The sequence below is a fragment of the Pollicipes pollicipes genome, unplaced genomic scaffold (genome assembly GCF_011947565.3).
Source record: "Pollicipes pollicipes isolate AB1234 unplaced genomic scaffold, Ppol_2.1 Scaffold_4295;HRSCAF=5057_pilon_pilon_pilon, whole genome shotgun sequence".
Classification (NCBI taxonomy): Eukaryota; Metazoa; Arthropoda; class Thecostraca; order Pollicipedomorpha; family Pollicipedidae; genus Pollicipes; species Pollicipes pollicipes.
In genome coordinates, this window is record NW_023596461.1 from 28,162,845 (window position 1) to 28,179,580 (window position 16,736).

A 16,736-nucleotide genomic window follows, 5' to 3' on the forward strand; every position below is an offset into this window, starting at 1 on the left:
TGCCTATCCTGGCATCACCGAATGTCAACGGTCACCCGTCGACAGCTTGCATCTTTGTAAAGACATCTATCCGCCAGATAACGTGGGAAATCGCTCTCTGCCAGCGCAGCTCGGCAGACAGAATCATTGCCGACTTAGCATCCCATCTGCATCTCCCTCGCACGGACCGCGCTTTGCAGAACAGGACGAGCGCAAGGTTGGGCTGACCTGACCGACAGCTGAAGCCAGAGTCCGATTGCCGAAGAGAAGCGGTAGAGATCAGGTGCTTCTGTGCTGGTATAACCGGTCGCGCTCGTGAGATGAGCAGATTCTGAACATGTATCGACCAGCCGCCCACGACTGAGTTGGGCAGTCTGGCCGTGTACCGAACAGCCTGCCACCACTGAGTTGAGTATAGTCTGGCCATGTACGGAGCAGTCGGCCACCACTGAGCTGGGCACAGTTTGGCCATGTACGGAGCAGTCGGCCACCACTGAGCTGGGCAGAGTCTGGCCATGTACGGAGCAGTCGGCCACCACTGAGCTGGGCACAGTTTGGCCATGTACGGAGCAGTCGGCCACCACTGAGCTGGGCACAGTTTGGCCATGTACGGAGCAGTCGGCCACCACTGAGCTGGGCAGAGTCTGGCCGGTACCAAGTGAACAGCAACATTTGTCGAGAGCGTCCGAGGCACTCTTAAATCATAATAACCGCTGCCAGATTCCGCTCTGTGGGAGGAAAGCTTGACAGTAATCATTTCCCTAGGACCTAAGATGTGAATGACCTGCACAGCGTCTTTGACCTCATGCAACACTCACTCCGTACTGTGTTCTTTATTGGTAAAGCGCATAGAGCTGAGCTGGCTGTTAATTCACGATGCGTCTGAGCTCGGACTACAATTTGTGGGTATGCGCCATGTCACACTGTTCGATTTCCCTCGATCTGGTTAGCCACCAGCCACTTGCTTAAAGCATGTTCTTAAGGCATTCAAGCACATGAGTGCAACTGAAAAGTTGCCGATTATTGCTGATCCATTCATACTATCCCAGCAAAAGGTAACGCATTACAATCCAACATATTCGAAACTCGCTGACAGTAAAATGACACGGTCACCACTGCACGGATCGACTGAAAACCGAATTAGTCTGCAGCGGTTTTTGGTTTATCAAATTATTGGTCTCCGACAGGTATCACTGGGTCATACACACATGTCATCCATTTGAGCACCAATGCAATGCCTGATGGTGTCAATGGCATGAATCAACGAATACGTCAATAAATAAATCGACGAATGAACGAATCAAGTCAATCAATCAATCAATCAAAATCAGCTAATGAATCAATCAAATGCGTGATTTGGCTGCCTCCCCACGCCTGATCAGACGGCCTCCTCAAAGGCCCAATCTGGCAGCTCTGTGTGCCTATCCAGCATCTGATAGGCAAAGCCTGATACACGACCTGCACGCACAGTCTCACGTCAAAACTGAATGGGTCTGTCATATCGGTCTAACGTCAGATTTGGCAGCCCTGTCTGACGTCCAATCTGATAGTATCTGGTGTAAGACCTGAAAGTGGTAAGATTAAAAGAAACGGTACCACTGAGATACTTACTGCATTTCAAATACAGATGAGAGCATAACGGCAAAGTCAGACGACCGTACTCTACCAGCCAGCACCAGTCTTTTTTCCCTTCCCCAGCCGCCGTACGGACGACTCTTTTCGTTTATTGCTTGCGCTGTGGCAGCTGCTGAGATGGATTCCGGTCATTGCGAAGGTATGGTCTGGAAAGTATTGGGTAATCAAACAGAACTTGCTGACGGAAACCGTAGCCGTGGAGATATCCAACTCCCAAGACATCTTGGACGTCAGCAATATATATAGTCGGTTTTCGATAGCTTTTTTAAAGTCATTTATGGATTTGCATGGGCTTGAAAATGTACGAAACACCATGTACCATTTAGGTTCTTTTCAACATTACTTTCTACGTCACCCCATTCAACAATGATATTACCATCGATTGATTATATTCGTATGAGTACCGAGCGTTTCAGATTTTCGAACACCAACAGCTTTACAATGAACTGCTCAAGAGCGAAGCCGCAAAACAAATCTGACCTTCGCCTCACCTGCACACGAAATAGACGTGAGAGGACTGCGTGGCCGTCGTGAACATTCACTAAGACTTGTTCGTCTCCGTGGCCTAGCGGACACAGAGGGTCGGCTGTAGGCAGATGGAATAAGATTTGTGTTTAAGACACCCATGGGAGTAGTCAACGATGGATGAATATGTTGTCCTGGACGCTTCCATCTGCCATCAGAATATTCTTCGGGCAAACAAATGAGAACCCTCCGCTGAAAATATTGGCGACCTGGTGTTGCCTGAGGCTCGTCCCAGCTACGGTCCGATGTCATCGTTTTATCGCCCAGTCGTTGTCAAATTACTGGACCAACAAACGAGGAGCGATGGTCGGCAAGGACCAAACCCTTCAACACACCTCTCTCTCCGTAGAAAGGAGTAGATATAACTACTGGAGGTCCCAAAGCTTGGCAAAGATGAGCGCTGGTCTTATTCCGTGTATCTTATATCTGGGATCTAAAAGCCTCTGAGCCCCCCACCTCGCCCCTGCGGAGAAAACATAGGCGCTCACAATGATCGTGTTTTCGTCTTAGTCCACTTCGGTGGCGGTGTTGAGTATCGAACGCCAAGCAATGCCTGGACCGTTATCTGGTTAAACCACCTGAACTAGCAACGCTTAATCGGTTTCGTTTGTAACTTAAAGATCAATGGAATTAAATCCACAATCCTGAGTTTCCATTGGACCGCGCCGCTCTAGAGACCGAAATAGCCTGAATAGCCCGTCGAGGCTAGCATTAGAGTGTGTAGCGCTCCGGTCTGGAGACTGGGATAGAGGCCTGAATGGCTCGCTTTACACACGCGTTTGCGAGGGCGCCCGGACACATCTGAGCCGTACCATTGGGCTAATGTAGTCACGGGATGGGGAGGGGCATGTCCTCCTCATAGAGATGGTGAGGCCTCTGAGTGTTTGTTAGCGGTGTAATCTTCTTCATTGTACGGGGAAGCGTCTATGCGACCCCCTAAGGCCTTCTGAGGGTGTTTTCCGGCATGTCGTGTATTTATGCCACAGATTTTCAGCAGGTGAGGCTTTCGTTGCGCATCCTTTGACCCAAAACGTGTTTCTAGCTTTTCTGGTGTCTGAGAAGCGAGGTTTTTAGGAGCACTACACTGCGATCTACGACCGACGCGGATGGCGGACGGCTGCCGAAGATTCCGCCAATCGTGGGCAGCGGGGATGACAATGTTGCAATGTCGTCATCACTAACATTAAGTAATTTATCATAAAACATGGCTAAAATACACAAAACTGCATTTCAATACAATCAAAATTAAGCTATGCCCAAATTTGCGCAAGATGCATGCGTGTGTGCGCGTCATTGGGGCTTCACGACGCTCTCCCCAGCTGCTGCAGCTATATGGCGTCGCCCGCCTCTCACCTTGGCAGGAAGAGCGGGCACTGCGTGGAAGCGAACCCTGTATTTCTGGTTTCCCAGAAGAACAGTGGTGAACGCAGACGCGTTAACCACTACAGTACCGGCACCCCACCGTAAATATTGGCATGCAAAGCTGTGATGGACGATTTTCGCGAAGACCTCAGCTTTGGTCCAGTGGTTGAATCATTCTGCCAGCAACATGATGCTCATCACTTATCGCAAAATCTCGTTCAAGCTAGTCTACTGATTTTCCGCGAGGCTCTATCATTCCTAATTTGGAAACGGCAGGGGGTCAAATCCCTTATTCCATCACTTCGCGCTTGGAAATGGTGGATCGGGGCGAAAATTGAGCCGTCTACACAGGTTCTAAAACATGAGACGGGCTACCGAGTCCCCAAAACCGGCTCCTGCGCCCAAAAATGTCCTCTGAATTGAAAAACAAAACACCTGGGCGACGAAAACAGGCCAGTTGTCTAGAAGTGCCATGTCATATAACTTGATGGGATTCTCCTGGGTGACATCCAGCCTTTTCCGCCGTACCAATGCTTTGATACCGGTTGTCCAAGACTGTTTTGCGAGGCACAAACATCTAACATTTCCAACAAGACCAATGTTTATTTATGACCTCCAGCTCGCCGAGTCTGTTCTGGAAAACTGTATACGTTTGCCTACGGCTCAGATGATTAATGATCGATTTGCCATACCTAGAAATGTATGGTTCTACACAGCATCCGCAATTCATCATACCAGCTGTGACATGGCTTATGCTTTATTTCATTGACAGCCAGTTAGCAATTCCCTTGTAAACATTTTCCCATTGCCACTTTATACTGCCATGCCAACCGCAAAGGACGCTGGTTGCATGTGCTTTCGCCACTCAGACACTCTCATATCATACGCTCATATGCATGCAAATTCTGTGAGGCTTTCACATGTGATCATTTTGCACGCGTGGTTCACGTAAACTGATAAGTCGGCTGCACTTGTTTTGAAGTCAACCGAACGTTTGAATGCGTTGCCCCGTGCATCAACTGGCTATCGCCTTTTGAATTTTGGCACTGTTTCTCAACACGAACTCATAAGCTCCATTTTGAGTCACCTTTTCAAACTTGCATAGTTAGGAAAACTGTGTGAATTGCTACGCGATATGAAATAGTGCATTGACACCCCGGCAGCTAGGGATGTATAGGCATGGATTGTTGGACGATAACACCCGTTCTGAAGTACAAGAGAATGCCTTTACTGCAATTACAATTGTTACCATTTTCATTGGTTATTGTTCCGACACAATTTTCTCACACCACCCTCTTCTGAAATGTTTGATGTCCACCTTTCGCTCCTCTCTATTACCTTCCCAAGCAGCGGTCAATGAAGAAGCGGCACTCTTCCCAATCATGGCATGAAAGACACCGTGGCCTCGGGGATTACGTACGACCAGCAAAATAACATTCCAGACAGCCTATGACGATGTCCTCAGTCAAATTGATGAGTGCGGTGGACACAAACTGCTCGAAAATGCCGCTTCTTTGTTTGTGTGCTGTGCCGGTAAGGCACGCGCAAATGTTTTTTTTCATAATACACCGCCCACCAAGGGGAAGCTTTTTCGAATGGAAGCTAGGTCTCATCATCTTATCCGCATTTGCCATACGAGAAGCATTCGAAGTCAGGCGGTTCCAGAAGCCAGACCGGACCTGTCGGAGAGTCATCCAACATCTCTTGGCAGCCGGCGATGGGCTAGTTTGCCCCTGCTCGTGCGCAATTAAATCCCCTGGACAGCGGCGGTTGGACGTGATGGATGATCAATCGCCTCCCATTGTGTGCTGGATGGGGCCGGAACGCATTCAGAATGGATGGGAAAAAGCTGCGCAAAAGGGGGTGCATCTCCAGGGAATGTGCCGGTGGTAGACGTAGCTGGAGTGGTTGTGTGGTGCATCCTGAGGCGTGCACCTTGCAGAGCGCATGTCTCAGCTACCTGATGTATGGGGTTTGCTCTTACTATAAGTCAGGTCTTAACAGATATTCTCCATTAACTTATGAGGTTTCTGATCCGCCATCACTTGGGCATGAGCTTGTTTGTTTTGAACAGGATTCATACATATATACTTCACTTATTCACGAGTGCCAGCCACATAGTAAGCGTTTCGAAGGTGCTATCATTCCGCGATGGCATCCGACGAAATGCTGTGGTGGAGCTAAATAAAAGTAAGCACAGCTTTCAATACAGATTATCATAACGCATGAGGTCGGATTGTCAATGGGAGCCGTACAATTTCACCTGGTGTCTTTTAATGTTGTGTTCCTTTTATAATCAGCTGCATGCTATGAATGAAAAACCAACGCGCTATAACCTGAGGCTCAAACTTATGGAGTATGATATTATGTTGTTCTGATGTTACTGTGATGCATGTTTGCCTCACTCATCAGTTACAGTCCATGCGTTGGCTCAAATTTTCACGTACGAGCGGAGCGCAAAGGCCTGGATGCGAAAATAAAGCAAGGTCTAGACTTGCAAACATGCAAGTTTAGAATGGTTGCTCCCTTCACTTTAACAGTTCTTGGCTGCACTTCAGTTCTGCGACGTTAGTACTTCACGTGCTGAAAGCTACAGTAACACGTTGCGTGCACGAAGATAAAGGTTTTACTATGGCACACCGTGACGAAGTCTTTCATCGCACTATTCCATGGTTGTGCCTGGATCAGATCGATGTGTTCATAACGCGGTATTCAGCATGGATTGGCTTGCGTTACCCGAGTCGGTCGGAAAGCGCCAGCTGACAGGCCTGTCCAGCAGGGAGCCGCGTCACCCCCCCCCCCCCTTACCCCTCCCCCCCACACACACACATACACACTGCCCTTCCCCGTCCCCCGTCCGAGCCCGCATTATCAGACAGATTTGCTTATTCAACTGGGTTCGCCTGGGCCCAGCGTGAATGGAATTCGGGCTAGACGCGCTCTGAAGGAACGGCCCGCCGTTAATACGTGGGGCCCGACCCCTGCGGTTAACGACTAAACGGTATGAAAACGGGGCGGCCCCCCGCCGGGCGGGCCTGGACGCCGGCAAAACAGCTCTATTTACCCTGAATTCATTCGCTCGAGTGTCGCTGAGAGCGCAATTTCGACGGCGCTGATGGATCGCGTCAGGGGCCATTAATCGGCCAATGATTGTGTCTTTGTGCGCGGCGTGACCCGGGCCTGGGGACACATGTCGTCGGCCCGGCCCCCAGGGTGTAGCCGCCACGCGCCACCTCCGTGCACGCTGGAGAATCGTCGTCCCTCTGGTGGACTAATCGATGTGAACTTGCGGCAATGCTTCCATGAATGTCTTGTGGTGCCTACAATGGTGGCCGACGAAGACCTTTTCAGTGGTTAAGCTGAAAACCATGGCCTGTGATAACAATTTGCGCTTGTTGTACGAACTAAGCTATTTTGAATGTCTTTCTCGTTGAGCTTGTGTTGTTACGACCGCTTCCGAACAAGTTGGTCCCGACTGAAGCGCACAAGGCGCGGCTCCGACACGCCAGAATCATCCCCGTGTGCTGTTGAGACTGGCCAGTTGTCAGCCCCCGTTCCCAGTGATTATCAGCCTTTGTGCGCGGCATTCGGACTCAAAGGGCTAGTTGCCACCGGAGGTGTTATTGTTATGTGCTGCATTCACCGGACGCGCCGGCTGATTGGACAGGGACGCACCGCTGACGCCCTTGCCTCCCCCCCCCCCCCCCCCCCGCTAGTTCTCCCCGCCCCTCGCTTCGCAGTTCGTTCTGCGTCGCTCTTCGTCCTCGCTGCGCCGTGTTATTGTTGAGTTGTCAGCAGCGGATCGCTGAGGTGGCACGTATCGGCCAGGTCAGGAGCCTGCTTCGAGTAGGCGGCTTATTTGAGCAGACGCGCACACACACGGCAGAGCAAAACGTTTGTGTTTTGGGATGACTTGGAGGAGCACCGAGTCTGATAACCGTAGTGTCCCCCGTTCATTGAGCATTACGGAAAATAATGGCATCTTCCCTTGTCCAGGTAATTTGTTATTGCCGGAGTGCCCAATTGAACTTAACGGATAAGAGGGATCGGTGTTCGGTGACATTTAGGCCTGACATGTCTCAATGAAGGGCGCTCTTCAAGGGGCTGGACGACATTTCACTGGAAGTGGCCCACCCGTCGGTGCTGGACCGCCCGTCGCTGAACATTCCATCCAGCGGGTTGGTGCCCAAGGACCACCAGCTCTTCACCGTGCACCTGCCCTGTCGGCCTGGCGTCACCGCCGAGACGGACGTCCGGCTCAAGATCAGCCTGCTGCTGCCCAGGCAGCTGCCGCTCCGGCGCAAGAAGACCAACACCCTGCTGGTGTTCCGCCGCGGGCGCGTCTGCCGCGCGAAGGTCACGCCGACGGTAGCGCCGCTCGGCGGCGGTGACGTGATGCTGGAGGACGCAGCCGGCCCCACCCGGCTGGGCGACCCGCCGGCCGACGACGAGACGCCCTCCTCTGGCGTGCTGTACATGGCCGTCGGCAGCTCGTGCGGCGTCATACTGGTCATCATGATCATGCTGGCCGTGGTTCCCTCTACGAACTTTATATACTATTTTGGATCAAATGTAACACGGAGAAAGGTCAAATGCGAAGTGATTCTGTAGGTGGCTCAGGTGGCTGCAGTGGCTAAACCTTTGACCACGTGAAAAACCCTTTCAAGGCCACCTAAGTGACTTCAGCTGCTGGTTTTCTGGATTATATTTTTAGAGTTCTTGCGCTGAGTGCATCCTTCACCTGCACCTTCACCTCGACCTTCAGTGCATCAGGAGATACTGATAAAGCGACGTTTTTGAGCACACATTAGTTATATGGACAGCATTCCACGTTCAGGCTGTGCTTATGACCACAAGTAAATTACATTCGGCTTGGTTGGTTTGTGTTAGAGCCCTTTCGAAATAGTAATAACGAACTCAAGGCTATGGGGTGAAGGGAACTGGTTGATGGTGGGACGAACTCCACACAACCGGGGATTCCCAATCGAGGCCTCTTAACCCGCACTGGGACTCCTATTTGGGGTATCAGCTCGGCGTTCGGACGGGCCCCAGCCCGGGACGCTTACGCCCGCTCATGGCTAGCGCATGTGGCCTGGTGCGGATAAACGGGGCACCTCCAAGATTCAGGATGAAGCGAAAGCGAGAAGAAAATTGGCAGATGACCCGGAAGATGCTCTCTTTTCCTGGTTTTTCCTTTCACCATAACGTGTATGGCCATGGCAAACATGTGGCTGGTCTATGGGTATGTAGGGAACGCAGAGTGCCTGTCCATTTGCTCGGATTATCTCTCGCACGATCCTTCCTTCTATCGTTCCTCTGATCACCAACGCTCGCGGCCCAAACAGGCGCACCGTTGGTTTCAAAACATCTTGCTCCTTCCCGTCACGCAGTCCCAACGCCATCTATTGCCGGTTTTGTCAAACTGGATAGCGCCTCGGTCGATTCCTCGTGCGGGTGCGCGCAGCGGGCTCGCGGCCGTGAATCAGCTTCAAACCATGCTCAAATGCGGCGGCCATTGTCGCGTTCGGGAGCGACGCGTCCAGCCCGGCGTCGACGGCTCCGCAGTGTGGCTTTATCGGCCTGTCGCACGCGCCACACACGACATTGCGCGGCTTAATCTGACGGAAACAGCCGGAGAGACACGCTCCGCCGCCGGTATTGGCCGCACGCTCGACTGACGCTGTCATCGTTTGTCTTGGACGCTTTGCCTATCTTTTGGCACAGTATTTTTGCGCGGAATATTCTCTAAAATGGCTCCTTTGTGTCGAGGTGGAAGAGACCGGGGGATGCTTTGTCCCTGCTTGCGGCAACCGATTTAACTTAATAAAACATTTTGAGGTATAATGAGTACCTAAAGCCACTCATAGAAAAAGCTCAAGAGGCTTGCTCAGCTGACTTTGTGCTTAGCAGTCACCACGCTTGTTCAATGCGCCCTGAGGGTAACTGACAAGCAAAACGGCTCCAATTCGGGAAATGCATCTAGTATGGTCTACCAACACACAAGACATCCAAGTGATGACACGACCAACCAGACAGTTGCAATTGCTACCACTACCACCACCCACTACTAGCAATACCACTGCATGGCAGTTCAAATCGGAATTTGGGAGGAGTCCACAATTCTTCTTGTGGCTTTCTTGCTGGTTTCTTGTGGTTTTGAGAGCTTGCATCTGGTAGGTAAAACATGATAGCCTCGACAAATTTTGGTGCTTGTGGTACTTGCCCACTCATATCGTTCATGAGCTTTTACATGCGTTATCATATATGTATATATATATATATATATATATATATATATATATATATATATATATGCATATCCAATATGCAAAGCTGGATGAAATCGAGGGCTTGCTCAGGGTTACTTAAGTGCTTTGTAAGGTTTTGTTTTGTTTCAGCACACTCGTCGTACACCAGCCAGAAGGCGGTGACCACGCCGCTGGGTCAGACCATAGGTCACAGCCACAGCCTGGGCTCGCGCGGCGGCGCGGCCGGCTTCGTCCAGACGCTGAGTCACAGCGTGAGCCAGGGCCTGAGCCACAGCTCTGGCCAGAGCTCTGGCCAGCCGAGCGTGGGCCACAGCTTCGGCCACAGGGTGCGGGACGTGGGCGAGCGCGTCTCGGAGCTGATGGTGGACCGGCGACGCGTCGAGCTGGATACGGTGCTGGAGGAGGGTACCTTCGGCCGGATTGCCACCGGCTGGATGGCCGACTCTGACGCCGGCGAGAAGAAGAGGCGCATCATCAAATATCTGATGGGGCAGCTAAAGCGAGCATTCCTTATTCAAGTCAGCACAGGTCGGTGCGTGGAGGAGACCCATCGTCAGGTAGGTCCCAGTATCGTGGAGGAGACCCATCGTCAGGTAGGTCCCAGTATCGTGGAGGAGACCTGTCGTCAGGTAGGTCCCAGTATCGTGGAGGAGACCCGTCGTCAGGTAGGTCCCAGTATCGTGGAGGAGACCCATCGTCAGGTAGGTCCCAGTATCGGAGTCCCATCTCCCACCATCAGAATCGTCACAGGTCATTTAAAGAGGCGACTCATCACCGAAGCCGTCACAGGTCGGTGAAACGAATCATCCATCATCAAAGCCGTCTCCGGTCTGATCATGGAGCAGCTGTCATCAAAACAGCATCAGTCCATGACAACAGAGTCTCGTCATCGTAACAGAAACAGGTCGTTGGCTGGATACCAGAGTTGCGGCGTGGTCGTTTGACAAAGCTCCAGGCGTCGTTAGCTGTCACACAGAGTCACGAGCCCTCGTCGAGATAGCGAACAGTGGCACATGGACTCCCGGAGTACAGACGTCGTCAATTTAGGATCCCTCCCTGCTGCAAACCACTCGTCCGCCGGGACACCGCTGAGAGGAATGCCTCATTAAGTCAGGCTGGAATCGTCTTTTAAATCACCGCGCCTTGCAGAATCATCCCAACTTATGTTGTTGTTTATCGCGTTGCTTTGCTATTCATCAAACAAGCATGGTTTTATTCCAAGGTATAGTCACTGAATCAAACTAAGCTCGTGTAACTCTTGACACCAGATGGGCATGACATATAGCCTCATTTTTAAGATAAACATCACGTCATTTAATTGTCATAAATCATTTATTCATAACGATTGCACTACTGATTCCTGTAATGCCTTACGAACACTTGTCAAAATGGCGTGAACATGCAGGGTTCCTACAATGGAGATTTAAGCACACATGATGGATGTATGATGGGATCAGCTGAGAGCCTGCTCCTCAATGGTTGGCTCCGCCAATGTTCGAGTAACGGCGGCTCACTACACGGAGGATGCAGATTGCTGGCACTGACTAACACACGCGCGCGTCACCGTCCTTTGGCTTTCGTCTTTCTTGCTAAGGAGGCCGTTGAAAGCCGCACTGTATCTCAACGTTGCGCAGGCGTACGTGCGTGTGTGTGTGTGTGTGTGTGTGTGTGTGTGTGTGTGTGTGTGTGTGTGGTGTGTGTGTGTGTGTGTGTGTGTGTGTGTGTGTGTGTGTGTATATGTGCGCGTGTGTCGATCCTGCTCGAGGGCGCTGAAGTTTTACGGCCTGCGATACAAGATCATGCTGCCCGTGCTGCGGTGGGCGCAAAATGACCACTGCAGTGGGCGCGCCCGAAAACACCAATGAACAACAAAAAAGCCCGTGCTGTGGATGGCTGGGGAGGAGCGGGCACCATCCGCCGTCCTCCGCTCCTGCATGCAACAGTCCGACTGTAGGGGCTGGCCAGATGTACGCTACACTGTGCTGCTGACTGGTCTTCAGGGGTGCACCCAAAGGTAAGCATTGTCTGAGAACAATACATTTGATCTCGGAATTATGCCTCTTTCCTGAATCGATATTTTATATCAATGTGAACGCCGTCTTGCCAAACAACTTGTAGTAAGCTGTGAACTACAGCTATAACCCTTCGCTCATTTTCCTAGTCATTCCGAAAGAACGAAAGGGTATGGAACGCTAAACCATCGCCCGCGTCCAGATCCCAGCAGAGCCCGCGGCCGCTGTCCGCGCTTTCAGGCGCTGACAAATCGTGACATCCACTGAATGCGCCGCGCGTCAGATTACAACAATGCGCACGCTGTGAGCGGTCCCATCGGATCGCTGGCGTGGTCGTCCAGCTTCTGGCCGTCGCTGCTCGGCGCTCACTGCCCCGGCGCCGCCTGACGACCTGCCCGGCGAATGCCGTCTGTTGCTGGATGAGGTCGTTCCTATGGCTGTTAGAGAGGAGTGCTGATGGGGAGAGAGACAATCACGTTAAGGAGACGGGTGGTGGACCGCTGGCAGAGTCGGTGAAAGTCGGAGGATGTCATGAGGCGGGTCTAGAACAGGGTGGAAATGTGCCGGAAAATTTTGCGTGGCTCACTGCCAGCGTAGCGCATTTACGCGTGGTGAGTTGTCACCACGATTTCCGATCTGAGAGTCACGTGGCAAGCCGCAAAATGCAGCTTAAAGAAGTGTTTGTTGTTTTGTTTTCATTTAAGCTTTGAGAACACGGCATTCCCATTCGCTCCGATGTAAGATGCTCCGGCTAGCTCGATTATGGCTATCAGGGCAGATTGCATTGCCATCCAAGATGTGTTTGTGATGTTCCACACCCCTGCCTCGATGGTATGCTACCACGCCACCGTCCGCATTCCCTGGACCATTCCGTGCGGCCGCACAGCTGGCTGCAGCCCATTCAGGGCCGCTATATAGTTAGCCGCGGCCGAAAAAGGCGGCCGGCGGCGCCGTCGCCGGATAATTTAGCGACCGCGACCCTGTGGAGCCGCCGCGCGTCATCACCCGCCCTCCCGTCCAATTTGGCCTAATTCCGCCGGCGCCCGGTAATGGGCCCGAGGCTGCAGACGACAGTCGCGCCTGTGGGGCTGGCAGCTGGAGCGAGCCCCGTCCGGCACCGGGGCACTCCTCTCTGCCACGGAGATCCGGACATTGCACATCCGTCCGTACAGAGCGCCACAAGCTGCGTCACTTCGCCAGAACGAGCGTGGTGAACTGATGAGGAGGCTGTGCGCCTCTGAAATAGATCCGTTCGTAAACTAGACTGGACAGGAAGGCGAGCTTCTGTGGAGGCTGGTGATGTGACGGAGTTGCTTTGCGAAAACATCCGCCCGCTCATCTCTCTCACACAGCATCCGGCATTCTGGCCCGTCCAGCCAGACCGGTGATTTGCTGCAGCCATCCGCCACCGGAGCCCGGTCGGGAGCCGCACCACCCGAGACCCGGCCGCTGGACCCCCACATAGGCCCGCCTCCGCTGCGGCCGGTGGACGGGGTTCGCGGTTAATGCAGGATGACTGCATCATTATCTCATTTGCTATCTCATACCGCGAGCTCATAGCTAGCTCATGATGATCTGCGTAAGTTGGATGAGCTCTATGAGCCTTAACCCAAGTCAACCGACTGCGAAACGTCAACGACAAGGTAAGATCATAAATGATTCGCTGGCCATGCTGCAGCTTTCACCCAAATCATGTCGCAAGATATATGCGGTCGCTTTCAGCTTCTCTCGCTACTCTCTCATCTGCCTATGTCATGATCACCGCTTCCTCCGCTTGCTCTCCACTGCTCCCGGGTGGTGCTCCTCCCCTCCCCTCCCCCGGTGGCGGTGTGGCCGCCGCCTCACGGCTGGCTTCACTCGGCCGCCGCGCCGGCCGCCAGCGCCAGCCGCCGCCGCCGACAGCCGGCTGGGAGGTCCCCCGGAGAGGGAGGTGTCTGCGCCGTCTGGGTCGGCCACCTCACAGTCACGGTGGCCTAGCGGTGGTCACGCTGTCCGATCATGGTCACGGCCGTCGCCTCGGCGGCGGCGGCCACCAGCTGATGAACGAGGACCACATGGGTGGGGGGCCGCGGCGCTGCTCATCTGACCATGGCGTCTATGCTCCGCTGCACGGGCGTACCCAATTGACGACCGGCGGCGGGGGAAGTGGGGCGGCATGAGTGCCGTTTTGACGGGCGCATGTACGGTTTGCAACAGATCGGTTTGATGATGAATGTTTCTGGTTACCAACAAATCTCCCTGCACACGCGTTCCCGTTAGGCCATGTTGGTGAGAATTTTTCGCTGCCCTACCTCCCATAAATCTGGCGTGATGCAGCACGCAGCAGCTGAGCGGGTCGAGGCGTCGCCGGCCGCGCTGCGCCTGGATGCACGGACCCGCCCGTTCACAGAGTCCCGCTGCCACAACGGTCGCGGTGCTAACAAATAACGCGCGGCCGGTGACGAGAGGTTGAGCGTCGACCGCCCCCGTCTGTCCCGTCTGCACCCTTCACCAACGTCTAGTCTGCTGAGAGTCGCGGCCGGTGACGAGGCGGGCGCAGCGCCGACCGCTCCCGTCTCTCCCGTCTGCACCCTTCATCAGCGTCTGGTCTGCTGAGAGTCGCGGCCGGTGACGAGGGCTTGAGCGCCGACCGCTCCCGTCTCTCCCGTCTGCACCCTTCAACAGCGTCTGGTCTGCTGAGAGTCGCGGCCGGTGACGAGGGGTTGAGCGCCGACCGCTCCCGTCTCTCCCGTCTGCACCCTTCAACAGCGTCTGGTCTGCTGAGAGTCGCGGCCGGTGACGAGGCGGGCGCAGCGCCGACCGCTCCCGTCTCTCCCGTCTGCACCCTTCACCAGCGTCTGGTCTGCTGAGAGTCGCGGCCGGTGACGAGGGGTTGAGCGCCGACCGCTCCCGTCTCTCCCATCTGCACCCTTCAACAGCGTCTGGTCTGCTGAGAGTCGCGGCCGGTGACGAGGGGTTGAGCGCCGACCGCTCCCGTCTCTCCCGTCTGCACCCTTCAACAGCGTCTGGTCTGCTGAGAGTCGCGGCCGGTGACGAGGGGTTGAGCGCCGACCGCTCCCGTCTCTCCCGTCTGCACCCTTCATCAGCGTCTGGTCCGCTGAGAGTCTCGGCCGGTGACGAGGCGGGCGCAGCGCCGACCGCTCCCGTCTCTCCCGTCTGCACCCTTCATCAGCGTCTGGTCTGCTGAGAGTCGCGGGCGATGGCAGGCGCCACCCGGAGATTTGGATTTTTGGATTTTTAACCCAACAACTTAACCCTGTCTAAACGTCCGCGAAAAAAAAACATGCGGTATCACTTCCATTTACTCCACCCACATCGGCAAAACGATGACATAGCCGGACGCGCTGGGGCGCGGCCTAGGTTTTCTATGCTGAGACAACGCACGCCAAACGGAGCCGGGTAACAACCTTGGTACCCGCCGCTGGATACGGTTGGTCGGTTAGTGAAGTCCGCCGGTTCGTCGGGGAGGCCCAGCTTGCCATCAGCAACGGTAGTCTGTCTCAGTCTGGCTTTGTCTCCAAGGGCATCGGCTTGAGATGGGTGGAATTTCCTGGCCAAGTGTCATTGTTGAGCGTGGAGAAAGTGCCTATGAAATAAAAGAGCGGACTACGACAGGAAAGCAGCGGGAATAACTCTTTCTGGAACTGTGCGAATCCAAAGGCGATGCGCAAGGGATAGCCTCGGCTTTTGTGCTGTTTCTCTGGCATGATGGTCAGAGCGCGCTGTAATGGGAAGCAGGTCCGTTTTGTTCCCCACAATGGCGTGGCTGAATAAGATTCGGCGGGGGAGTCACAAGGAATTTCAAAGACCTGCTTCACCGCCCTTTCCCTCCGTATAAACATCGCACCACCTGCGACCGCGTCCGCCGAATGCCGCTGCGTCCATCTCCCAGTCTGCAGGCGGTATGAGGCGTCGTCTAGCCGGGGCTCGCCTCCCAGCACGTCCTGTCAGCGGAGGATGACGGATTATTCGCAATCTTACGCCCTGTCGGGACCCCTCCCCTCCCCCCCCCTCACCCCCGTGCCGCCCCCGCCACCCAAGTGGATGTGCAGCTGGACTTTTTGCGAGGGACAATGGGATTTTGCTCCATGAAATTCGGTAAGATCTTCACGAAAGGAATAAATAAGCTAGATGATGTCAAGCGTGGGCTAATTCACAAGTCGCAGGAGTTTCAGGGGTGTTTTATCCACACTTCGGCCGTGAAGGGCCGCATTGTGCAGCCTTTTTGCGGATCGATTATTTTTTGTCTGATGATGCAGAGCAGAAAAAAAACAACACGAAACAGAAACTTCCCGGCTATAAATCCACACCTCCACTCAGGAGTTGTTCTGAAACAGACCAATCAGCTGTGAGACCAGCCTACGACGGCTCCCCAGCCGCTGGACACCGGAAGCTTCCTGCCGCGGGCCGCTGACCCGGTCAGCGGCTGGCGGGAGAGGGAGTCGCCGAGTGATGCGGCGCACTCGGCCGAGTCCCCGTGCGCCGGCTGTCAGGGACCGAGACGCGCCTCTGTCAGTGACATGGCACGCCTCTGTCAGTGGGTGAGCTCACCTCCGGCAGTGCAAGTTAAGTGCAGCTCCGAGCGCGCCAGTGCCGGCGGTCCACGTCCGCCTCTGTCCTGTGCCAGTGGCCGCGGCCGCTGCCTGAGCCCAACTCGCTCACGAACCCCTTCGCTCTGACCTGGGCCCCTGTTGCAGGCGCGGTCCGGCCACTGACCGTGGAAACCCCGCTCGCAGGCTCCGCCAGCGGCGGATTCGTGCTCTGACACGGGCTCCTGGCGTGCAGGCTGCGCGAGCGGCGGGTTCGCGCTGACACGGGCCCCTGACGTACAGGTTCCGCCAGCGGCGGGTTCGTGCTCTGACACGGGCCCCTGGCGTGCAGGCTCCGCCAGCGGCGAGCTCGTGCTCTGACACGGGCCCCTGACGTGCAGGCTCCGCCAGCGGCGGGTTCGCGC

The 16,736-nt window shown here is 54.4% G+C and overlaps 1 protein-coding gene across 1 annotated transcript; it reads left to right on the forward strand.

Annotated features, from left to right (window-relative positions):
- The first annotated feature begins 855 nt into the window (after nt 1-855).
- LOC119097384 (tyrosine-protein kinase RYK-like) lies at nt 856-16,497 on the forward strand. The gene is made up of 5 exons (XM_037220429.1): nt 856-881; nt 7,590-8,031; nt 8,584-8,596; nt 9,900-10,327; nt 16,480-16,497. Exons 1-5 carry the CDS (start codon nt 856-858, stop codon nt 16,495-16,497), a joined length of 927 nt encoding a protein of 308 aa, XP_037076324.1.
- Nucleotides 16,498-16,736: the final 239 nt, after the last annotated feature.

What these genes read in the sequence shown, in the direction of transcription:
- LOC119097384 (XM_037220429.1), top strand. Translation starts at nt 856, where the DNA reads ATGCGTCTGAGCTCGGACTACAATTT. An exon ending in CTGAGCTCGGACTACAATTT is followed by an intron (nt 882 to 7,589) that starts GTGGGTATGCGC and finishes GTCTCAATGAAG; the next exon opens with GGCGCTCTTCAAGGGGCTGG.